The following is a 26,340-nucleotide window of genomic DNA, read 5'->3' on the forward strand; positions in this document are numbered from 1 at the left end:
ACGCTGGATACTTAACAGTTCTCATAAAAAGAGAAATGTTATTTGCTTTTATTATTAGAAAATGTAACTAAAAACAGATCTTTGAGACATCGTGCAAGTCAAAAGACTTCTATTTCCGCGATCCTTAAGGAGCAGTGTGGAGGGGCAGCAAGCCCTGGGCCGGCTCACATGCGGTGCGTGAGCTGCGTGCCCAGCTGTGTGCAGCTGTGGGATGCGGGTGAGCTGGGCATGCTTGGCAAGCGGGACGGCACCTCTTCTGAAGGATGCTCTACAGATAGGTGCTCATGGATAGTGAACATGAACATTGAGGTAATACTCATAGTGTAGTAGGAGTATTCTGGGTACTCACAGACATACCCGTACTACCAGTGTACTTGGTTATCTTTCTAGATAAAACTATTGGAAGAGGTGGATGGAGTATAATTCTCAGCATTAAGGGAAAAGGTTAGAAAGAAGGGTAAGAGATTTATTTTGGTTTCTGAGGACTTACATTGGTGTCATTGCTAGAAATGAGTTTAAGCCAGTGATCCACTCAAACAAACTCTTGAGAACTGTAAGCTGAAGCTAGTTCAGATCTGTGAAGTCTATGTAATGCAGACCATTGCCCTGATTCTGATACTTTTTCTTTCAGATTCTGATCAATAGAATTAAATCAATGGGGCTGTTCCAGAGTGTGAACATGATTTAAGATCTTTAAAGTTACAAGATCTAAAGCCCTTTCAGATTGTTCATTGTTTCACAACAGGATACGGTTTGAGTTTTTTTGTTTTTATATTAGCCCCATAGCAGAGCTTTTTGTCTTGAGCTAGAACTGGGCTTTTAAACATTGCACATAAACTCATTTACCATCTCCATTATATATTAACTGTGCTTTAACAGCCATTCTTACAATACATTTACATTTCAGCAACAATTCAGAAACGCTTGAAGAAAGAAAAAAAGGCAAAGAGAAAATTGCAGGAAGCTTTGGAATTTGAATCAAAGAGAAGAGAACAAGTGGAACAGGCGCTTAAACAGGCCACATCAGGTGACGGTCTCAGGATGTTAAATGGTAATGTTTTAGTTGGCCTTTCACAGTTAACTTAAAATGATGTTTAATTAAGTGAAAAACATAAGATGATGCACGAAGCAAATTCCATTATAAGAAACACAGTCCTTTCCTGAAATAATTAAAAATTTATTTCAGGACATGTGCTCTGGGTCATGAATTAAACAAAAAATAAATAAGTCTCTAACTGGAGAAACAGATAGAGCAGTTTATGTAGGCATCACAAGAAATACCGAATATATTACCAGAGAAATCTGTTACAGTGCTAGCTAAGACAATGTGAAATTTGGTTCTTATAAGGTTCTCTGAACTCTTCTCTCCAAGCAGATTCATTCTTAGAACAGCTGAGCTTCATTTTAAAAGCTGTTTGTCTAAAAGTTGTTTGTTTGTTCAACTTCAGGATCTGTTAAGTTTGTTAAATATGTATCAGCTTTCAGAGCTACTAAATTTCAAATACTTCCCAAATATCCTTGTGAAATAAAACAAAATCAGTTAATTTCATAAATAGGGTGATTATGTTTTGGATAGTGAGAGGAATCACTTCTCCTGCTTAACATGTTTCTGACCAAAGTTGAGAACTGTGGTGTGAATCTTTAGGAATGAACCTAGTTGTGTTTCAGGTAATTTCAGGTTCTCTAGCTAAGGTTTATTCTCTGCATGTGTACCCTGAAGTTTCTGCAGCCTTATCCAACAGAGGCTTATGATTCAGACTTATATTGCAGTCTCTGCTACATTTGCAGGTCATGTAGTCTTTAAGTTACTTCCTTCTACCTAATTTGGGTACTGCTAGCAACTGAGCCATAACATAAGCAGACTGCAAAAACTCTCTGAATTACTGAGTAAAAATAACCAGTTTAACCTGTCCTGAGTTCTTAGTTGTGAGGGCTATCCAAACTGTTTCTAAAGTTAGGGCAAGCCTCCTACATGAACTGCCATTGCAACACTTTGCAATGGACTTTGAGTCATGATTTATCTAGAGCGCCTAAGAGATATAAACCCTTTAACTGCTAGAGCAACATCTTACAGAGGCATTCTCATCTGCTGGATTTTATAGTCCAGCATATCACTGTAACTCGAAACTGGCTGGCTTTTGTTGATGTACTGACAGTGAACTGTAGTGATTCAGGAATGAATATACAGCTTTCAGCTGCGCCGTGATAAGGGACAACAGCAAGGGGTAGACAGAGCCAGCAGTAACCTTTTCGGCCACCTCCACTGGATTGGAAAAATGCCCAAATTGGATCCCACAGGCATAGCCAACATCCAGAGATGACTGTTAGAAAAAAATAAAAATCCTGATTTCTGTAAGGTCATTCACCTAAGTTCTACAATGGATGGAAAGCACTTGCACCTCTCACTCCAGTGAGGAGTACTCGGCAGTTCTGAAAGCCACAAATTAAAGGGTACCGACATGCCAGCAGTGTGATTAACAGATCTTTACATCTGCTATTGTGGACCTGGCTGCTAACATTTTGATTTGCAGGCACACTCAGGTAGTCATATATACGTTAGTGCCTGCAAGAAGCTGATATTTACATGCTAATCTGATTGCACATGCAAATCAGGTAGCTCATTAGCATCTTAATCCACAATTTAATTGCAGGTACAATTTTATGACAACAAAATGTGAAGGGCTATTCTGAATATTTTTAATTTAACTCTGACGGTCTGTCTCATTTAACAGATGCTGTTATTAGTTACAGATGACTTTGTCATTTTACGTATATACAACATGTACTTTAAAAGGTTTGAAAAGAAAGAACCTTTTTAGAATAATAGTTCAATGCCCTGAATTTTCCTTCCAAACAGAAATCTGAAAACGGCAAACCTCGTGTAATAACAGTTGCTTGTAATTTTATATGAAAAAATTACATACACCAAGATACTATTTATTTGCCCATATATATTTACAGGGCTCTCTCTATATATATACATCACATATATTTCATATAGACATATACTACTAAGATATTGCTTATTTTACTCTTCTACGTATGGAATGTGTTTTAATCTGTTGACCTGCCTTTGCATAGAGTTTGGTGGACGTTGTAGCGTGGCCAGCAAAATGTTCATCTGTGCAATAGGTACTGACACATCCAGCTAGAGTGATGAAAGAAAGTAGCAATACAGTTATTCCCTGTTTGAGAATGTCCAGACCAGACTTCTCAACAGAATAACTTTTAAACTATATACACAGCTCCCTTTTAGGTTGTTTTTTCCTCCTGCTGTAATTTCTAAGTGCTGTATTATAAGGGAAGCAGATGTTTCTCCAGGATTCTAGGTGCCATGGATTCAAATCACATACCCTTCATGCTAATCCTTGCTGGCACAGGGTGGATAATGGCATCTGTTATAACACCCTGGGGTGTTTGAGGCCCCCCTCCCCCAAGGACTGTGCATACAAAGGTATTATCAATATGAAATTAAATAGTTCAAAAGTGCATATCATTATGAGACTCTTTTTCAACTTGGAAAAAGCATAATCCACTTTTGAAAGCTCTTGAAATCTGGAAATGTTTCACATACTATCGCATATGTAATTTTGCTTTGGGTGATAAAGCATTCTTACAACATTATGAACTCAGTCTTTTAAATGAAATATTGTACAGTCCCTATTTAAATTTATTTTATATTTATTTATACACACACACACACACACACACAAACATGTCAACAATCTAAGTTAAGAAGCTGGAAGAAAAACAGCCAGAGGCTTTTGTGGCCATATGATATACAACAGTATTCCTCAGAATATTTTTTAAGACAATAATATAAAATATAACCTAAGAAGCTGATAATAATATCATAGCTTTAACTCATGTCATCGGCATATATTGACTGGCATTGGTTGTATTCTTTAATTTTTTACTTTGCAGATATATGGCTAGGAGAGTCCATCTAGTTTAATATTATCACAGTTTCATTTCTGCTTTTATCTTTCATATGTCAGATGCCCACATTCTCCAAAAGAGAATCACATTGGCATATTGTTGATTATTTTCTGATCATCAGACGAATGTGAAGCATGTAAGAAATAACTTGCTGTGAGACCAATAATGTTTCCACATTTTCAAAATGATTTACTACTGAAAACTCTATGAAGCCTAAATGTTTTATGCAAGACCACGTAACTTGGAGATCACCCCACTTTGCTGTAAACATTTTTCTAAAGATGCATCAGAGAAGGACAAAGGGAAATGCATTAATCTTAGGTGTCACATTTTTCAGATGCTGGAATCCCAGATATGGAAATAGAACACAATGGAACCCAACATGACAGTGCAGCAATGCAAGGTGCAGTATATACCTCATCCCATCACATACATGTTTATCATATGCCATATTAAAAGCTAAATGAAATACAGAATGTTTTTTTCTCTGTTTTCCTACTTAAAGACAAACATAAATTACAGAACTTTCTATTAATTTTGTTTTCCTGTTCAGCATAGAAATTGTTTGTAAGTTCAATATTTTACAAGATTAGGAATTAAATTGGTTAAATAGAGGTGTGAGACTCGTATTTAGCGATCAAATATATGGGCTTAATCCCAAAGTGAATTTATATATGATTTATTTTTTAAAAATATTCTAGCTCTGCTCCTTACCGCCCTATCAAGATCATAGGTGTTTTCAAAAAATACATAAACCGTAGATGCTGGAAATCATCACTAGGAAGGCAAATATAGCAAGACTGAAGTTCCAGAATGCTTAAAAGAAATATTAGTTATGCATTTAAATAAATACGCATGTACCAAAAAGAATTAAAAGAATACCGCTGAGCTATAGAGAACTCTGTCTCAGGTATTGCTAGAACCAAAGCTCCCAGTGCAGACTCAATTCAGCACCTTTTTGTATGTATTCTTCTACGATTACATGCCTTTTTCTTCCAGAGGGAGTGCCCTCCATAAACTGTCAGTGCAAAGCAATGATAATATTCATGTGATGAGCAATTATGTAATACTCCATTTTCCTCATTGTTCACTGTAAATACAGAACATTTATGTATTGTCTGAGTGCTTGCCAAATAATCATCAATGCATTCTAACTGTAGGGCTATGAAGTAAGGAAGTTGTATAATCATTTTATAGATGGGCAGCTGAGATACAGAGATCTTAACATCAGATATTTCCGTTACCATTGGAAGCCTATTTGAGACACCCAGAAGTGGATTTTTCTGAGTACAGTAGCATTTTCCCCAGCTTCATATGTTTAAAACACATTGTTGTGTTTTGACATCAGCTACAGTTGTGGTGCTTGGTTCTCCTGTAGGCCAGATCACAAGGTCTCATATTCTGGCTGCTTGCCTCCAGAGATAAAGAAACAGAAAATAATCACCTGTGAAAATATTTGTTCTGAACAACTTGAACAACGTAACATTGAAACTTTCTGAGTTTGGAGAAGGTCCAGTTTTATAGTGTTGGTTTTCTACAAAACCTTTTCTCTCTTCAATCCTTCGCCATGTTCATTACACAACATTCAGTTTCTGCACTGGTTTATAAAGCAGCCTGAAGACAGCTGCATGTTTCAATATAACTCTCTTTCTTCTTAGAGCCTTTCAGCCTTTGTACTGAATCATGTAATTGTTATGGGCAAAATATAATGTGTGTTTAGGTAACTACAGATAGTCCTCTTGTGTGTAGACAGAAGAGGACTGCAGTAAGATTATACACAAAAACATAACTTTTTAGCATTTCTCAACTGTTGAGGGCTTGATCTTGCATACCTATTAATTGGTCTTTTGTCATAGTTTGGATTATGTAATTTCTGAGTTCAGACACCTGCAATGACAAATTAAGAAAGTGAGACTGTCCCTCCACTCCCCTAGTCCCTCAGCCACAATTGCACCCAGTCCTCACACTGGGCGGTGGGGCTTGGACAATTACATCATCAGAGCCATCAACAGAGCATGTTCTGGTCCTGTCCTCTTTCCTGCCACTGCTTCTTCAGCTGAACGTCTCCTCAGCAAGCGAGCCCCAGGCGCATCATGCCATCCAGGACTCGTGTCTTGGGGAGTTCTGGTCCCTCCCTACTGACTGGTTTGTCCTTGACAAATTCCTTCTTCCCCCAGCACCAAGCTCCTGTCGTTTTGGCATGTGAGTCCCAATCTCCCCCTTGTGACAGCTAGTCATACCATGTCCCTCTTTCTCATGTTGCTTTCCATATCTCCCCTACCCCCACTCGCCCTGCAAGGATTCCTGGCTGCAATCTCTTTGCTCATCCACATCCATATGCTTATATCCCTATCTTCCACAAATCCAACTATTTGTTAGATTGGTCTCTCTTTTCTACCTCTGCTCCTCTTCTCTTTGTTCTTACCCTGTGTTGTCTTTCCAGAAAATCCTCGTTTCTTCGTATGCCTGTTTGTTTTTATCTAGTGTGCCTCTGCCGGTCGCCTTGTTCGTACCCAGGCTCTGTGCTTGTCCTATCCTCTGCCCTAACTGCAGGCACACAGTGACACTTCCTTGCTAGTCTCACTTTTCCACACTTATGTCATTTGAATCAGGCCGCTTCCTTTATCATGCTCTAGACCTAGGAGTATGAAAGAGAAGTTGCACAACTGAATCAGCCTACAGCAACCCTTCAGCAAGGAAGATCAGTATTCGGCAGGCTTGGAGAGAGGATGTCCAGTGCAGACAATGTCATGTGCTGGAGTCAGAAGTCTTTCCATGTATACAGATCATAATTTTACCATAGGTTTTGATCTGGCCGAAGGGGATGAAGTCCATACCTCAGCTAATATTTTGAGTCCCAGATGCAGCAAAGGAGTGATTAGAACCACTTTTACTGTAAAACCCTGTTTTTTTTCTTAGTCTTGTTCTTGGAAATAGCTGACCATTCTGTTTAAAACTACAAAATTAAAGTTTAAAAAACCTGTAAGGAGCAGGGTTTCTTAACGATAAATGTCAGGCAATCTTCATCAAGATGGTTCTGTCACCTATACAGGAAACCTTGCAAAGATTTTTTCTGCTGTTTCTGTTTCTTTTGTGATTTTAGGTTCATATACTATGTATTACAGAGAAGGAGAATCACAATTTTACTTATTTTATATACATCTGTGTATATATGTATATATATACATATGAATGTATGTGTATATTTATACATATCATTAGAGTGGTGCTCTAAACATTGCAATGTGAAAATCTTTAGTGCCAGAAATAGTCAAAATTTTGGATAAGCACTTGAGACATGTGCATTTAAATTTGATAAATAAAAATATTCCTAACATTTATGATGCTATTTATGATACCTGCTGAGATCATTGCTCTTTCCACAAGTATTCTAAGAGTCAAATGTGCATCTAGACTGAATCTAGTATAAAAAGGAAGCTAATTTCTTAATTTCCATATTTAATTGAGGAAAAAAGCAAACTGTTAGCATTGGCTCAAATCTGTCTATTTTTCCATCAAAATGATTATAAAAAACCATGGGGACAGTGATGCCTAGCCACTTCCAACCACCATTGACTTATCAGAAAGAACTGAAGAACTTTCCTACACTTCCTGTAGTCTACCGATATGCTCTTGCTACTCTTCAGTGGCAAATCGTGTTTTGTCTTCACCGCAGTAATGAATATGTACACAGACTTCTCTGACAATTCAAATAGGATAATCCTGCTCATATTTAAAAGTGTGATGAGCTTAGCCAGTTCTTTCACAAAGCACTCTCAGCTGATAAGGTTTCTGAAAAACTCTCTGTTAAGCTTGTTTAGATTTCAAAGCGTTTTTGTCCTGTAGCACCATCTACTTCATTTTTCTTCATGCTGATACTATAATATCTTTGTATTCTATTTTCCTTTGATAATGGTTTTTAAAACTTGACAGCTACTATCACCCTTTAGTCTTCAACAATTTGAACACACTCCCTTCATTGCCCACTTCATTTGCTGGCTTTGTTTTTTGGGCATTGGGAGGAGCGAGGGTCAAAACATGCAACCCTAATACAAAGCTGTTTTCAAGCTTTCAAAATATCTCTCTAGTGCACAGAAAAAAGCTCTAGCATCAATGCAGACCTTTCTTTTTCTCTTGTCAATAGCTCTGCTGGACAGAAATCTATCATTCACACAGTGCCTTTGCTTTGAAATTCAATTAGTTCCACTGTCACTATCTCCTTAAGACGGTTTAAAGGAAAATTACAAAAATTACTGCACAACCACCTTTTACAGTGATTAAGTCATATCATATTTTATGCTCATTTCTTAAAATGATTTTATTAACACAAGCTGTTCATATATTGCAATTCTGATATGCATTATAAATCTTTTCTGTTAAGTTGATTCATTTTCTCTATGCTTTGTATATTAATTGAACTGAAATTTTGTGCATACAATACTAATACTTTTTCTAACTTTACAGTCTAATACCTTCCATCTTCCATATACCTAGTCTTCTCATCCAGCATAGCTTAATCTGAGAGGAGCTTTTTAGCTGACAAAATAAAAAAGTAATAGTTGCTGTAGTCATGATGCCCCCTGCGTAGCTGAGTACTGAAGGAAAGGGGGCTGCATGCACACAGATACCCTTCTGTTCTTGTTTCCATAACTCACTTGTGGGCCAGCAAGATAGTGCATCAACCATTTTATCAACTAATCTCCGTTTCACATAAAATAAACATACTGGGTGTCATTAAGTGCACCTTCAGATCAATGATTTTTGCAAATGACATTCAAGTACCATTTGAGTAGTGCATTTTTGCTGATAAAAGCAAATTAAATTAGCACAACTACAAGTGTGCTGATAAAAACTAAAACCGAACAGCAGCACCATTAGCTAACAAAGTAATATTTTCTCTTTACTGCTCTCTGCCATTTAGTTATTATCCTATTGGAAATCTAATTATAATCCTTTTACTCCCTAGTCAAACTTCACAGTTTTTGCAAGCTTAGCACTGACAAGTGATTTCATTACATTTGATTGCCCGCGCCCAGATTGACTTAACTTCACTCCGAGACCTAAAAGCCCTCTCAGTTTCTCAGATTCCCTGTTTGCACATTACAGCAACAGCTCCTTTAATTAATTAGCATGAACAGCAGTAACATGAACTGCTGAACAGAAAATAACATCATTTTATGATCGCACGGAGACTTCTCCTTTTGCATGTTTATACCTTAGTTAACTTTTGTATTACTATATTTCATTGTTAGGGGATATTGGAACAATCAGCAAAGCAATGTTATCTTAAAATTTTAAAAAATAGAAGTTACCGTAATACTTGATGATAACAATTTATAAAAAATGAAAAGACTGCAAATCTCAGGAAAGAGACATCAGCATAGTAGGACAGACTTTTCTGAGGTGAAAACACGGTTCAAAGGAAACGTGGTTCACTATACATGCAAGGGGAGGATACAAGTCTGTGAAATAACCTGGCAGTTTGTGAAATAACTTGGCAGAGATATAGCACAAGACTGTCAGTAACTCTGAATAACTTTTTTTTCTTTATTTCTTTGCCAAAGGTAAAGGACTGCTTAAGTTGGGAACATACCTTGTTTTCTACTATGTAGTGTTAACATTTTTAAAATCATGGCCCCCCCCCGCTCTATTTTTTCAATATTCTAATATAACCAGTCAGTTTGAAAATCCAACCCATAGTAAAAAGGGTGCAAAGGAGACAGAAAAGGAAGGTAGTGTTTTTAAGAGGTTTAACCTCTTTGTTATTTTATCAAATTATCCTTCCAAATGCTGCAATCCCACTGAAACCAACCACTCTAAGGAATTTCAGCATACTCTGCAACTGTAAGAGACAAACTCAGCATCCTGGAAGTTACAGCACTGTTGCCCTGTTGTTGCTTCCACTGAAACAAATATTCAAGCCGTTATGGTTTTAAATAAGAACAGGACCAGCACCCTGTGATTAGGAACTTTGAGATGGGCTCCTTCCTCTTTAAATTAAACATAGGCTTGGTATTTCCCTTGTGAGCAAGTCCTTAGCTATCCTGTTCATTTGAGTCTTAGGTCTTCTTCCTCCTGTCCAAGCCATGTTTTATCGCTATTGCATGTCCTCCTCTGGTTGATATGAATTATTAAACCTCCAGTAGTTAGTTACCTTGTGCTGTGTCATTTTGCAGCGTTTCTAGAAACACTCTTTAGACCCTTTGCCTCCTGCAGTAATTCTTATGCAATTACCAGACTGTCATACTCATCCATGCATTGGCAATGCAGTAGCGAAACCTGTCTCATTAGCTGCTAACCAAAAAAGGCTCTTCTTTAGTCCCTAGCCGTGAGATTACAGTGCTAACACACTGCATAGCTCTCCTGCCTGTGATACAGATGCAGTGCTTTAAAAATAATGGTGTCACTGATCTTAGTCTGATTGTATTTTTTATGCAGAATGTTTTTAGGCTTTATGTATGGAGAGAGACACATATACATACATATGAGGGAAGAAGCTGAGATCTTGTGATTTCCTGGAAACAAATGATGGGGAAGGGTTTTCCCAGAAGACTACTGAGTGTGAAGGTCCAAAGCTTTCTATTCTTTCAAAGGGCTCAAACATTTACTCAATAATTCAGTGTCTGTAGGCTTGAATATTTCCTAAGCAGGAACCACTATGTTATCTCCCTGTTTACTCAAACTGACAATTGCAATCCAGCATCTGCATAGTTTGTATTCAGTGAACGTAGTATTGTCCTTGACTATCGTTACTCATTATAAATCCTGTTTTATGTACAAGTTATCAGGTTGGATTCCACAAGGATGTGGAAATATTTGACAGGGTGGAGTCAATAGTCCTAAGTAGAAAATAAGTGGGAGGAAAAAAAATTCCACATATACAGGAGGATGTAACATTGAAATGTAAGGTACCACAGATCCTGCCCATTTTGTAGGAATAAGCAGCTGCAAAGAGAAGAGGTCTGGTAATGCTCCCCCTGAGGAAGAGGTTAATAAGCTCATGCAGTATTAGACATCAGAGACTGCACATCTGCAAGGGTGGAAAAGAGGCAATATGAAAGAGCGTGAGAGATTAAAAGAAAGAAAATCAAACTTCATTAGTACCACAACTCTCAAAAGCTCTTGTTTACATTTTTATGTTAGTCCAGAGGAAACCATACACTACTCACTGTATTATTTTTTCCTCTTTCACTATTCAGTTTGGAAATATTTGCAAATAGGTGGGAGGGAGAACTTTTGCTAGAGAACTGACAAAGTGGGCAAAGAAATCAGTTTTACTCACTGTTGTTATTCTGCTGCATGACTAGCCAAAAAGTGTGAGAACCTCTATAATCTGCAAAAAGCCCAGGTGCAGGCCAGGTCTTTTTTTTTTCATGGTAGTCAGGGGATCACTTTCTGTATTTTTCATATTTGCTATGGTCCGTATCCCACTAACAAAGGTCTGGATGCAGCCGCCTTTCAGGCCACTCAGAACTTACTGAAAGAGATTTTTGCAGGATTTCATCCACAACAGAAGCTAATACAAACTGTGTTCCTTGAAGTTTTCCCCCGGAAATAAGGGACTGGTTCAAACCAAGTAGCGACATCTTTGTCTTTTAGATCTAATGTTATGGCATTGTATTTTCTAGCATATATTAATTGTGTCATTGCAGCCAAGCTCAGCATGGATCCGATCCAACTGAAATGCTGACTCCGTTTACATAGCGTAGCAAGGGTGGAGAAAGCTGCTCGTGGCCAGTCACACGTAGGCTATCGCCCAGGAGCCTGTGGGTCAGCCCTTTGGAAGCTGTGCAGAGCCTTTGGGAATATGCAGATTTGGATGTGGCTACCTTGCTCCCTCCCGCCTAGTTTTCTGTCTGCAGAACTACTACCACTTTTCAGCTCTAACCTAACCTTTATTTTAGCAGCTCTCCCCATTCTCTTTGGCCTAAATTGCTGAAGTGGGATTTTATTTTCTGATCTACGCTACCCATATTCTCTGCAATGTGTATTGTTGGTTTTTATTTTTTAAGTTGCATGAATAGTCTACAGTTGATTAAATTTATCCTTATTTTCTGATTATGGAGCAGATCACAAATTTCCTTCCTTTCTCCTCCAATTTAAAGTGTGCTAAAATTATTTGAACAATTCCAAAATGTACCTGTATTGTTTAATTGTAGCTGGTTGGCTACRTCAAGTTGCTTCACTTCCTTGATTGGATTAGCACACCAACACTATCAGGGTGTATTTTTTTATGAAAATTGTGAGGAAAATTTATTTTAAAGTACTTCTATGCAAGTAGAACTGCATTACTAACTCAAAACAAAGACAATACAAACAAAACCTAATAAAATGATTCAGAAAGTTCAAATAGATGTCTGCAGATTGCCCTGAGAGTAAGGGGGGAAAATAGCCTGAAAAAAGAAAAAAAGAATAGAAAAACATGAATAAATATAGCAAATGCTTTTGGATTTGTCTTTTTATACAGACCTTAAACCCTTCCAAAAAAAAAAAAAAAAAGACAAATGATGTTATGGTTAAAAGAGAGCGCCAGAGGTGCATGTTCTGAACTAACAACTCAGGGAAGAAAACATCATCCCAAGGGAAAATTACAATTATTAACATAGGCTTTGGCTCACAGAGAAATTGTGAGATCTTTACTCATGTTATACATTGTGAAGGGGAAAAAAATCCTTTCTAAATGTCTTGCTTATTAAGCCAGTCATGCATCTCACTGTAGGTTGTAAAGCAGTATAACGTGCACAGGGGGCTCATAAGCATATTTTAGTGTTAGGGAATATCATTTATACAGTTTTTATATTGTCAATATTACCCCTAGAGAATGAGATTACGCTTTAAGCTACTGTAAATCTACACTTTTGCTCACCTTTGTATAATTTCATTTTTTAATAGAATGAAGCCCACATAAATGAATATTTGATTAAGGGATAAACCTAATAAAAGAATACATTTACTGCACACAGATTTATTTAAATCTTTGCTATATAATACAGTAAAATGCTATAAAATGGTATGTAGTTTGCAGGCAGCTACACTGAGAAAATAGAGAATATTCTTCAGAAAGATGAATTTGACAACATCATATTGTATGTTATATACAACTGGTATCAAAGATACTCTTAACACTTTAATTCCTCATAGGTGGCTGGCGTATGACATTGTTGATGCTAAATTAAGTTTATTGCACAGCAACAAAAATGTGTTTTGGAGATTAACTAAGAGCTTTCTAAAAAAAAGGAGGTATTTAACTATGCCCTTTCTGTGTATTGATCCATAGTATCTCCTGGGTGGCTACACTATTCTAGGGCTTTTGTACTTAGCTTCTCTCTTACAGGTATTCAAGATACCTTCATTCAACTTTCCTTGAGAAATAAAGGGAATATGAATGAAAAACTGAAACCTGTTCCAAAGTTAAATAGCCAGTCCGTTCAGAAGCATCCCACAGTACCCTCTTTGACTACATCTTATTCAGTTTGAAAAATACTTTTTAAAATAACATAAAATACAATTTAAAATATCAAGAATTAAAAAAAAAAAAAGCTTAGGAAACATTTAACTTGGGTTTTAGTTAATCTTTAAGCATCATAAAGGTATGGTATCGTATTTATGGTATCATCATTTACCTGGCATCATAAGTCTGGTAAATGGAGTTACTCCTAATCCTCCATAGCTTCCTTAAAAATTTCAATTTCCTGCTGTAACTTTGGCTTCACCAAACCGTACAGCTGCGGTGCCGGACATGGCTGAGGCACAGGCGGATTTCGCCCCGCTGGCGCCAGCAAGGGAAGCATGCGTGTGCCTGTGTGTGAGGTGGGGGAGAAGGGTGGGCGGTTGTAAACATCCGAAGTGACTTCCAGAACTGCTGCACTGTGGGTTACTTGAGGTCATTAATGGCCTGATGAAGTATAACCAGTGAAGGGTGTAATGGCCATAACCAACATGTATCTTTGCTGATACAGCAATCCAGCTGAGCATTGTATCTGCTGCTTCACACCTTCCCTTCCCTATATGTGTTTGAGAAGAACAGGCTGAACGTGTAGTGCTGATCTTCAAATCTACTTGACTAGGTGGGGGTCAACTATGGCTAATTATTTGCAAAATACTGGGGAAAAGAATCACAGAATGTTACATTCTATCTTTTTATACAGCATTTCAAGTGGCTGAATAAAGATGGCTTTTTAACAATTTTCAAGCTGCTTGCTTAGGTGAGAGGGAATTTTTGTTCGTGGCTGTGCAAAGGCATGCACTGGTTCTAGCTGGTGTTAGTAGTGCATGCTTTTCAGAAACTGGATGTCATAGATGGCAAGTCTTTCCATTTTGTGTTTTTTTTCCCTAACAAGCTGTTGGAAGGATTGTGACCTACTGAATGATCTAACCTCCTTCTAGAGCACTTTTAACCTGGAAACACCCTCACTACCTACAAATAATCAGCCAACTTTAAAAAATGTGTATGTAGGGAGGTGTAAAGGACTATTCCATCATATCTTGTTTTACTAATCCCAGAGTAACTTTTGACAAATAACTCTTATTTTGAATGCACATGTGGATTCCTAATCTCTAATTTGTGGGTTCCTAATCTCTTATTTGGTCATAGAATCTAGGTCACCCAATGTGGTACTTTAAATGTGCATGTATACATGGTCTCTCTGTCCTTCTCTGTCTATACAAATATCAAGCATCAAACATGGTATCAGAAGATGCAGCTGATGCCTAATGGCCGTTAAAAAAGTGAGTTACCTACATCATTTCTGCTGACATCCGTTACTAATACATAGACTAATGCACTAAGCAATTTTGTAAATCCCACACAATATAGATGGTTAGTCAGAAAGATACCTTTGTAAATCTGGTTCCTGATCCCAGTTCTTCAAAGAGAGTAGACTGATGGGTATTAGATGCCCTGTGACCTTTAAGGCTTTGGCCTGCTGTCTGGGAAGATGGCTACTTCTCTGCAGAATGCAAAACCACTATGTTACCAACTCACATGAAAGCCACTGCAGTAAAAGTTAAGCCTTTAGGATTGCCTGTAAATATATTCTATATATTTCTATGATTTTTCAAGTGCAGTCATGCTGACCTGCAGATTCTCTCAGTAGACGCTTTTTTTAGAAGTACGATATTAATATAGGCTAGATCATATACAGCCTGCTATGTAAAGAACTCACGAAACTTCCTAATAACTAGAGAAAAAACAAAAAAAGAAAAAAAGCACAATGTTCAAGATTTGCGTTTCTCCTTACCCCCTCCCTCGAGTTTAATATTTGCCCCAGTAAATCGTAAGACAATAATTTTAATCAGCCAAAGGCTTGAAACTAATTTTAGTCACTTCTTTGGAGGTTCCCATGCTCCCAAACATTCCTCTGGAGATGTTATGTCCCCAGCTCTTCCTGATCTTTATTCTTGTTTACATCCAAAATACATATTAAATCATCTCTGTTTGGAGAGTATGAGCCTCCTTAAAACCATGAAACATTCAATTACTAATTAGCTGTTTCCTGTTCCTAATGAAGTGAACATGTCGGATTTGGATTAAAATTCAGCTACTGCTCTCCTCTGTTTATGGTTCCAGATGTTTTTGTTTTATCTAGGAGGTTACTTTGACAGCTACTGCTAAATGATAAATCACTCATATTATAGCTGAAATGCATTTTGAAATTGAAATGTGGCAAACTTTGAGATTGCTCCAAGGATCAGTGTCAGTTAGCAGGTCAATACTTGTTCTTTCCTTATGAGTGTTCAGTATTGGCATATGTAAAACAGTAATGGGATAGATGTCAACATTATACAAAATGCTTCTCAATATTATCATTTTGCTATCATCTTCAAGATCAGTACTTGTGGGTTTAGCTTGGTGAATTTATGATTCATTGTATAATAAACGAGAATATGGATTCTTGTTAGCTTTCATTTCTGTGGGCATTTTAATATTTATTTTTTCTCTGGGCTTAAAGTTGCTTAATGTGAAAAACCACAGTTGATAGGTACTATAACTAGGAATATTTTTTATGAAGGAAATAAGCGGCTTTCTACTTGTTTCCCTAAATAAGGAAAAATAATTTGCAAAGAAATGTGGAGGTTTCTGAATGAAAGAACAGTTTTCCAAAGAACAGATATTGATTTATTTCTATTACATTTTTAATGCAGTGTAATTTTATTTTAACACACTATTCTCTAGAAGGTTTTGTGCATGTAATATTGGTACATTGCAACGCTTACCTACAGCTGATTTCCATGTGACTCTGTCTATCTTACATGCAAGACATCACAGGCTGCCTTATGAAAAACAAGAAAAATGAGTGTTTGATTAAAAACAAACTGAAAAACATGTCATAAAGGAAGGAATCCACAGAAAATCCAAATCAAAATATTTATAGTCTCTATTAAGCAAATGCTGGCTGGCAAGTGCCCTGGGAGGCCAGATCAGAGAGGCCCCTGGGGCTGGGGTGCCGGGTTGGGGGGCAGGCAGAGCCCAGAAGGGGCTTGGCGTGGGAGTGTGACCCTGCAGCTGCGGAGGGTGGCAGAGCCTAAGCAGGGCACACAGCGGGGATATGCATGAAAGTAGTTCTTGTAAAACTACATTAAAATGGAATAGGTGTGTTAAAAACTTAGCAAATGACCCTTGAAACTTTTATTAAGATTGCAAGAAACTATTGTAAATTTAGCCCAGTCTGAAAAACTAAGTGTCTGCACCCATACCATCAAGTTAGAGGGTAGTCAGTGCTCTGATAACTGGCTCATTTCTCTGCGTAACACAAACCAAATTCAGTTATCTAGGGCTTTACAAGGCATTTGTCATCAGATACCTCTTTTTTCAGATGTAAAACATATTCACATGCTGGATCGTTTATGTCACTTGTAGATATAATAATCTGGCTTGAGAAAAGAAAAGTCCAGAAAAAAATGAAGGAAATCTGAGTTGAAATTAATTATAATATGCTTAAGTATGTCACTGACCTTTATTCTTCTCTTTTTTTTTTTCCCTCCAGAAAACAGAACATACATCAAACCTACTATTATGTACTGAAGGAAACACCTGTTGTTGAAAAATATATAATGATCACTATTTGAAGACTATATAGTTCATGAAAAACGTCCCTTCAAACCTTTGATGCCTTCAGTACTGTGCGAAGAACAGGATTTGTAGCATGAAACTTGAAGGACAATTTCAAGCAATTTACTGTTGCTGCATCGAAAACTGCCGTATTGTCATTAAGAAATATTGAGACTTTTTACAAGCTTACCATACCAAACCAAGCCTGTTGCAACAGATCATTTTTAGGTCCCAGGAGATAGAAAGGAGTTTTAGTATTTTTAAGCACATACAGGAATTATTCCCTTTCCCTCCTCCCCCCCCCAAAGAACTTTTTTTTTTCTAAGGAGGTAGCTATTACTGTATAGCAATGGCACAATGATTTTAAGCCACAAAGGTCCTCACTGGCTGTACATCATACAAGTCCAGTTTATCACTGAAACTGTTCAACATGGAGCTGTTTCGATTGTGTTTATAAATTAAGCTTTGTTTACTGAAGCAGATACTCGATATATATTACGTTTTAAAAAGAAATGTGTGTACATTTTTTAAAAGAATGATGTAAAAATTGTCCTTTCATTAGATGACCAATTCAAAAGTGTGAGCTAAACCCTAATAGCTGACGTAATATGAGGATTATAATTGATGCTTTTTTATGCTCAGTTCAGCTTGGCTTTTGGTCTTTTAAGATGAAAAAAATGAATATGCAGTAGAGTGTTAGATAATGGAAACTTTTAAGTATGGTTTCTCTGTTGTACCATATTAAGTTAAAGTACACATTCTTTGTTAAAAATGTTCTTGCTAAAAATACAGTATTAAAATTTTTTTGTTTGACTTTGGAAATCTTTTAAGATTTTTTTGACTGTGAACTCCCATAGTTATTGTACTAATACAAAACAGTATTTTGCACTATTAAAAATACTTGAAGAAATTACTTAATAAAGAGGGTGGGTTGGTATTAAACATTTTTCTAATTATTGCATGTTAAAAATTCCAAACTTACTTTAAAATTAACCAAAACATTCCTTTCTAAAATAGGTGACTTAAATCTGGTTTGAATCAAGTGGAATTAGTAATCACATGTTCACTCTCTCATGCATGAGTCAAAGGCACAAAGCTTGTTTACTTATAAACTCATGTTTATATGTGCATGTTTATATTTATACACACACACCGTGAATTAAATAAATACAATTAAAAAAATATATATATTTATATTCTATTGGGAATATATTTCCCTCAAATATATTTTTTTATATATATAGCATTATATATGTAGTATTAGATGTATTTATATATATTTAAATATATAAATATATTTAAATATATATATTTATATACACTTTGTGTGTGTGTGTGGCCTTCAAGATTTCATTTATATTAATCGCTAGATTTTCTTCAGTATGAGGTCATGGTTAACTGACTTTAGCTAACTTTGAAAGTATGGTTTCAAACTGTACTATCTGATACAGCAGAAAAAAAAACGGATTTTTTTTTTCCCTGAAACATACATTTTAGCTTAACCAAGTACCGGTTCAAGAAAATATGAGGGCCTCTGTTTTACAGGTGATCAAATGAATTATCAGAAGAGTCCACCTGGCCTTTCAATGTACAGATGTGTTTTATTCCATATTATTTTTATTGCAGTTGTTTTAATAACTGCAGTAATCACATTGCCTTATGATTAAACAATCAAAAAAATTAAATGATACTAGAAAACAGATTCACTTTGAGCTGCAAATGCTCCTGCACTTTTCCTAAAAACCTTAAGTATGATTAAAACAATGCAGCATCTGAACTTAAGTTCTACATTGGATTATTTATTAATTTTAGATTCTCTTCCATCTAGATTCTCTGAGATGAGTAGATCTTATTTCTAAATGTTTTTTTAAAAAGGACTTGTCACATTCCTTGGAATACTACAGTGTTTCTGAGTAAGTGGCTGATTAATCAAACTCTGGTATTACTCCTAAGAAGTGCAGATTTTGAAGAAAGCTCACTGCTGAATTCTCTAGTAGAATGTATTTTAGCAAAATTTAATGTAACTAAATATGTTAGTCTTTGAGATGTTAAAGTTTTTGCATTTTTATTTATTCTTCATAAAAACAATTTTAGCTGCTTTTTCCTCAATGGCTGATCAACATTTCTTAACCCTGCAGTGATACTGGGTTGATGAGCACATCATTGATTTCTCATTTGCCCTACCCAGAATAGTTTTAAATGTCAAAGTACTGGCAAATGAGATTTGGGGAACTGATAAACTTCAGAAACTGAATCTGTTGTTAAGTCCTTATTAGGTAGCTCCTGATAAATATTGACAAACCAAGACATGGAGCTTTTTATGTGTCAACTCATCCTATTGAGCGCACATCTAACTAACTAACACTTTCTTTTGGAAAAAACCTATTAAAGCACAGAACAACTACTAAGTTTGGCCAATTGCAATTGATTACATCACAGGAAAGTGCAGATTTCATTTCTTTCTTTTTACTTCCTATCATCTCCTTACTAATATTCCAAATGATGCACTTCTACATAGGGATCTGGCTGTGATTTGCACTGACACAAACACTTACCTAGTTGTTTCTGACTGATCGATGTGTGAAACATGGAATTGTGAACAACATTACTTGAGAAGAAACATATAGCTGAGTAGCGACGTTTCATACCAGTAAGTCAAATTATGGACAACATTAATATACTGCAAATTAGTGTTCTTTGCCCATAAGACATGACAGCCATTCTGGGAGAGGAAAAAAAAATGTGGTTTGACCTGTTCACTACTTTTGACAATAGCACCTGACACTGTCAACAGTTTAAGCTACAAGCATACAGAAAAAAACACCTGATGGTGGTGGGTATCTTTGTAGCTGCAGTTAGCAGTATACTGTATGTACCTTCCTGTAGGAAAACTAGGTAATCATCTTCTGAGCATTACACAGTGATTTCTGCTCTAGGAGATTGAGTCAATCATATCATGTTATTGAGAAAAAAAGGGGGAGGGAGGGGGAAAGGTGTCATTCCCCACCCCACCCCCCCAATCCTGGGAATAGGACTAATGTGTGTGGTTTTTTCCTTCCACGCAGTGTAAAACAGCTCAGGTTAGATTTTGTCTAGTTCCAGGCATGGCAACTGAAGAAGACAGGCAAGGAAAAGAGGAAACTGCTTGTATGTATGTCGTGTTTTCTGGCTTTCTGTTGAACTTTATCAAAGGCTGAAGGAGATGGGATTGTATACTGAGAGAAGACAAGAGTAAGGGAAGAATTGTCTTTTATATGTGAAAGCAAGATACAAAGAGCAAGAAAATAAACTTTCCCTAGCCACTGTGGTTCCATGTCCGCTACAGATCAGTGATGATAGTTTCAGAAAATTACCATAACGCCCACAATCATTCCTGTGTGGTAATACAGAACAGTGAACACAGGGGATGAGTGCTTTTTTTTTTTTTTTTTTTTTTTTTTTCTCATGGACATAATTCCAGATTCAGCTACACATCTGGTATTTTAAATGCATCTTTTGTATATTAAACACTGGAACAAGTTCAACAGGCAAATATGGGAGAAACCATGTCCTATGGCCTAGTGGGTAGACTTGCCACAGAGTAGTGGGAAATCCAGTGGTCAAGTCTCCCCTCATCATAAGAAGTAGTGAGTTGACCAGAACTAGCCTGCTACGACCATCTACCCGGGAGCCTAAGAGGGGTGTTGCCTCTGCCTCTTTCAGGATTTGACTTTTTATTTATGTATTTTTTTTCCAAATGAAAATGCCAGTGAGGAGCAGGACTTTGGCTGTCCCCATAGTCTCAGGACTTCTTCCTGGCCAGAGCAGGTGGGCGCCCAGCGCCTCAGTGTGACAGCCTGGCTCCACGCCGTGCGGCGGCTGCGCAGAAGCCCAGCTCGGGCCGGCGGGTTCTGCAGGCCGGGAGCTGCCGCCGAGGCTGGTGCTGCGGAGCCCCAGTCCCCGTGTGCCGCTGGGCTTGGGGGCAGCGCTGCGCTCCCCAGAAGCGTTGCCTTGCTTGAACACTGCCTTTGACATGGCATCCTGCCTATAAAGGTGGTGGTAGCTGGACACAAGGTGATCTTGGCTAAATGCAGGCAAGTTAATGCACTATGTATTTCAGCAATTTTTATGAATCTTGTCTAATGTAGAGTTCTATCATAATAAACTATAACAGAATCAATAGTGACCAATCTCAATTTAAAATCTGGATCTATAGTAATACACAGCAAGAACACTCTTCTTTAGAAATGCATGGCTGTGCATTAAAAGCTGAACACTGGTTTAAGTAATTGCTATCTACAAGTAAGTGGCCCATTAATATATCTATTTACAGAATATTTTTGGTAACATGACTAAAAAAAGAAAAAAAGTAGGCTAAACTGAGTAGTTACGAATTTCCTTCATGCCCTCAGCTGATCACCACAACTGCTCCTGTGTGTATGTGTGTGCACACGCGCATGCACTCAGCCCTAAATACCTGTGTGCTCATTCACATTATCTTTGGCCATGGTCTGGCGATATGTTAGCCTTGGCAGCAATCCTGATATAAAGACTTCCTGCTTTTCCATTGCTTGTTCCTGCTGCTGTGCCGCAGCATCCTGCCTGCGCTGCTTTGCCTCAGCGGGGGAAGGAGAGGCGAAAGGTTTTGCAGGAATTTTTTTGTTTGTTTTTAAAGCCAGGTCACGTGCTACAATCATTTGTTATATGTACTGCAAATGTTTGGGCACTTGTAAAATATCTATTAATAAAAATGTTGGCTTTAGTTCTGCCTGCAAGTAGGGGTGTCTTTGAAGCTGGGCTGGAAGGAGAGGTAAAAAAAGTTTTGAAATGATGAATTTATAGAAGAATTATGACTTACTGTTATTTTATACCTGTATCTCGAAGAAATAAAATTAACCAATCCAGTGTCAGCACAGTAAAAATGCTGCCGGCTGCTCCCTTTACGTTAGGCCATAATCCATTTTTGCTTTTGCTGGACAGCTAACACAGACATCTTAATAGATCATCATTTGTGTGAAAGTTAGAGAGCACTATAGCTCAGGTAGGGGAAAAATTCTTACTGGAGCTCATTTTTTAAAATAAAAAGAGACTCTTACTCTTTGCAGGCCCAATTAGAAATATAGTAAGATTTTACTATATCTTCGTTATGTGATACTGTTGACATAATCCAAAATTATGAAAGTCAATRCAGCACCATATATTAAAATGCTTTTAGATAACCGATAAGTTATACTTGACAAATTAGATCTTTTATAATGTTTAAACATTTGGCTCTACATCTCCGAAAATACATGCACTGCTTGTGCAAAAAATGACACTGAAATTTTTACACACTAATTAATAAATCTCTTTTACTAGATACCAACTCTTTGCCTTGGTGCTCTACACGTGGGTTTAATGGTGGGAAAATGAAATTTTTTGGGGGGGCGGAGGACCCTAAAATGTAATTGCCCACCTTCATGCCCTTCCAACGTTAGGAGGGACTGCCCAGCTTGACTCCCAGGACAGTTCCGCGGTTCGTGTATCTGCCAGGCTACCTGCAGTTTTTTCCTCTATGAGAAAACCAGCTCTTTGCCTACACAGGCGGCACAGCCTCTATATTTAAGGTCACTATCTTTAAAAACAACAATCTCAGACATGTCAGCCATACGTATGCTTGCTGGTCCTGGTAACAGTACCAAGTGCCCAAGAGTCTGGAACAAACTTTGAGTGCTCAGAGGGATGGTGGGGATGAAACACCGACTCGAGTGGAGCAGTAGTAGGAGTAGTGGGAAGTTCGTATCTGAGATACACAATTTTGGCCCAGCTCTAACTAATCGCTGTATTCTTCACTCTGCCAACAGTGAGTGATGTATACATAGTTATTTTGAAAGAAAGTTTGAAATAAAACAATGTATAGAAACTTAGTTATTTTGAATTGTTGGGTGAATACACGGTTTCATCATATTAAACTTTGCATCACAGCCCTTTCATAATAAGTTCCACGATGTGATAGTATCTTCTACAGTGAGCATCCCCATGATTCTCCCGAGGTTTTACTCGGCCCTGTATTAAGCTCACGGCGCGTGCCTTCCAACGCTGCAGCATTACGTGCGCATGGTGCAGGACCTCTGGGGCGCCGGGGCTCACCGCTCACCGCGGCGCCCGGCCAGCCGCGATGCCGGGGCGCGGGCAGGGCGCCCAGAGCGCTCACTCGCTCGCTGCGCTCCCGCGGCCGGGCCCCAGCCCCGCGGCGCTGCGGACGGGCACGCGGTGCCTGCGCAGGCCGTGCTGGAGGATCTGGGTTTTGCCGGAAGCGTTCATCCGCCTACCGAAAGGCCACATGCCTAAAAYGAACGTGACCCTCCCCCACCCCCAAAGTGGCCGCGTACAAAAAAGGAAAAAAAACCCACTGGTATTAAATGAAACAAGATGGAATTTAGTTAAAAAGAGAAGAAAGAATAAACAGAAATGGAGAATAAACTTTAACTGGCTCCAGTGCCATCAGGATTTGGCATTTAACTTTAATCATATGTTTCATCGTGTATCAGGAAGAAAGTACCTGTTTCGTGTTTCCCCTCTTGGTTCCTGCCATTCRCTGAAAGGCTGTTTATTCCCAGAGCTGTGCTGCCATCAGTTGATGATGCTGGGGCACTTGCAGAGATGTTTTGGCAGGAAAATGCTATATCATTCATAACTTTAATAGTCTTTTTCTTAGTAGACCAGTCCAAAGCGGTCATATAAATTGTTGCATTTTCTCCCTTGGTGTCATATGGGGGAGGGGGAACCACCCAAAATAACAAAACAGAAAAAAAAMCCTGCCCTAATAACTTAAAAATAACAAGAAAGAAATTCCCCATTGAACTTTTTTTAATAGTTCTATAAAACTGGTAAAGACAGGAACAGTACTCAGAGATTTTTGGTGTCAGATCAGTGCTTTGCATTTACACCTTGTGCAAAGTAAGTATTTGATAGCATTTGACAGCTGATTTATTAGCATTTGACACCAATATTACACATGTTGAAATGACTCTACACTGTGCAAAGCAGTGGAAAAATCACTGATTCCTTTCATGGCTTTTTCCTAGTAGTTTAAAACTGCAATTTCATTCCAAAGGAAAAAAAATGAATTCCTCACAACCCAGTTGTAATTCTTTATTTCTTCTAGTATTTATTATGTTCAGCTCATACTAACTTGCAAAAAAAAGGGGGGGGGGGGGCGAAAAGAAAAGCAGTTGCATTTATTTCACAGATGCTAGCTCTGAAAACAAATCAAAACCAGGCCATGCTCATAATATCTGAAGGAGTCACAGAAAAATGAGAAGTCTGCTATTGTGGTGAGAAACACTGCAGGACTAAGACTGGTGATTTATAACAAAGCTGGTAAGTAAATTGCACATTTTTGATAGTTAATAGTTTTTCAAATAAGTAGAAATTTTCACCAAATGAAAGTTCTATTTTCACTGAAATTATTTTTGGTTTCTTCAAAGAAAACCCTCAAGAAACTCCAATGCCAAGGTATTTCTTTTTCACTGTTTTGAAGAAAGGCTGTTATAGACCCTACTCAGGAGCTGTATAAGAAAGAAGAAGGGATGCATCAGTTTAATACTTTTTGGAATTTGGTGGACTTCTCAGTTATAGCATTAGTAAAATAATTGCAACTAGTGAAAAAAATAATGTCAGCAATATCACATATCTGAGTAAAAACTTACTGGAGATCTGAGCTTAAAAAAGAATAAAAGAGCCCCAGGAAATTAAGCCAGTAAGAAGGCTCTGTTGCACTATGAATACAATTTAAAAAGATCTAAATTATGCTTTACAATTTGTCAAGTACACAATTATTTGAAATGCAGTCGGCAATATTATGTGTTGACAGAATGTGCTATTTTAATGAAAATAATAATACTGTTTGCTCAAGTGGTACCAGCCCAATTTCAAAAAGAAAAGTCTCTTAGATTTCACACATCATAGTGGCTTTTCCAGCTAAGATAATGCGGTAGCTAGTGTAGCATGACTAAGTTAAGTATCTGTGAAGTTCATGGACTGGTGAAGAGGGAGGACCAATTTGCCAGGCTCTGAATTACCGACAGCCTGAATGACCCATGTCTAGTCTTGTCACGTTACTTTACATTACACATTGTAACACAATCCAGTGGAACATAACCTGAAAAAAAATTACTTCAGCACTAGATTGCAAGATTTTCAAGGTTACAAGTGTTTGATTGTCACTGTGCCCACATTTGCTAGATCAATTATAGTGGCCTTTTGCTGGCATCTATTGCTATGGCTAAGAAGCCAGCCATTAGCTTTACCGCCAGTCAGAATTAAGCTCTCCCATATTTACCAGTGTAAGTGTATCTCTCTGTCTACGCAATTTACAGAAAATTCAAAGCTGCTAATCCCTTTTGTAAGAAGTGCCTTTTCTATATTCACTATGCTGCGTTTGCTTTCAATGCCTCGCTTTGTGCAGCATACCTAGCCAATTTTCATAAAAGGAAAGAACGAATCTTAAATGTATTTAAGTCAAAGAACAACAGAATTATTTATTAAGAAAAAAAGAAAGAAGAGCAGGCAATTTTCCCTTCATCAGCATGACAGCTATATCTGAGGGGGAGAAAAAGAAACAAATCCAAACATCTACGTTATTTATCTTGTACCCCACAAAGGTAGCAAAGGGAAATCATTAAAGATATCATTTACTTAGTCTCAGAGAGGCAACTGGCTTCCAAGGTCAGTGGTTCCAGTATAATGCATCCCGATACATTAGATTTTGCTTATTTTATAGTTATGATTTAGAAAGAGAGAATTGATCAGCAGTTACTACTAATGGGATCTAACTGCTTAGGCATTTAGAAAATTAAAGATTAAAAGATAATGAAGATATCATCTGCTGTAAATGGGCTCTGGTTCCTTTTGGCTTAAGTTTCATTAGAAATTTGAACATGTCATCCTTTCTTGATGATCACATACACATCCCATTAATGTCAATGAGAGTTATGCTTATATGCCAGAGAAAGTGGGKTTTTTTTAGATGTGTATGTCCAAAGTCTGTCTTAGCCTCAAGTCTTATGGCTTATTGAAACACTGAAAAGCTAACAAGGATTTACTTTGTATGCTATATTCCTATAAATATCATTTTAAAAACAGCATAATGGATTAATATTCCCTTGTTTATGTCTTACAGTTTTATAAAATAGAAAGATAGAAATATATATTTACTCACTCCACATGCATGCAGTTTATTCTGTCTAGAGTTGTAGCCAGCTCTACCCATTGTGCTTCCTGCTAGTTACATGCTATAAAGAAAGGAAATTAATTGTTAAACTTAGGTATGTGACAAGAATAAAAAAAGTTAGTGCTTACTCCTGTCCCCGTTTTACTACAAGCCCCCC

The 26,340-nt window shown here is 37.5% G+C and overlaps 1 protein-coding gene across 1 annotated transcript in view; it reads left to right on the plus strand.

Annotated features, from left to right (window-relative positions):
* Window positions 1–17,803, plus strand: part of DACH2 (dachshund family transcription factor 2) — a 164,132-nt gene extending 146,329 nt beyond the window's left edge. The window contains exons 9-11 of the mRNA XM_026061264.1: window positions 908–1,051; window positions 4,277–4,342; window positions 16,926–17,803. Coding sequence (XP_025917049.1) covers window positions 908–1,051; window positions 4,277–4,342; window positions 16,926–16,963 — 248 coding nt within the window. The 3' untranslated portion in view covers window positions 16,964–17,803. The remainder of the gene's footprint in view (window positions 1–907; window positions 1,052–4,276; window positions 4,343–16,925) is intronic.
* The last annotated feature ends 8,537 nt before the right edge of the window (window positions 17,804–26,340 follow it).

Source organism: Apteryx rowi, unplaced genomic scaffold (genome assembly GCF_003343035.1).
Source record: "Apteryx rowi isolate R43461 unplaced genomic scaffold, aptRow1 scaffold_179, whole genome shotgun sequence".
Lineage (NCBI taxonomy): Eukaryota > Metazoa > Chordata > Aves > Apterygiformes > Apterygidae > Apteryx > Apteryx rowi.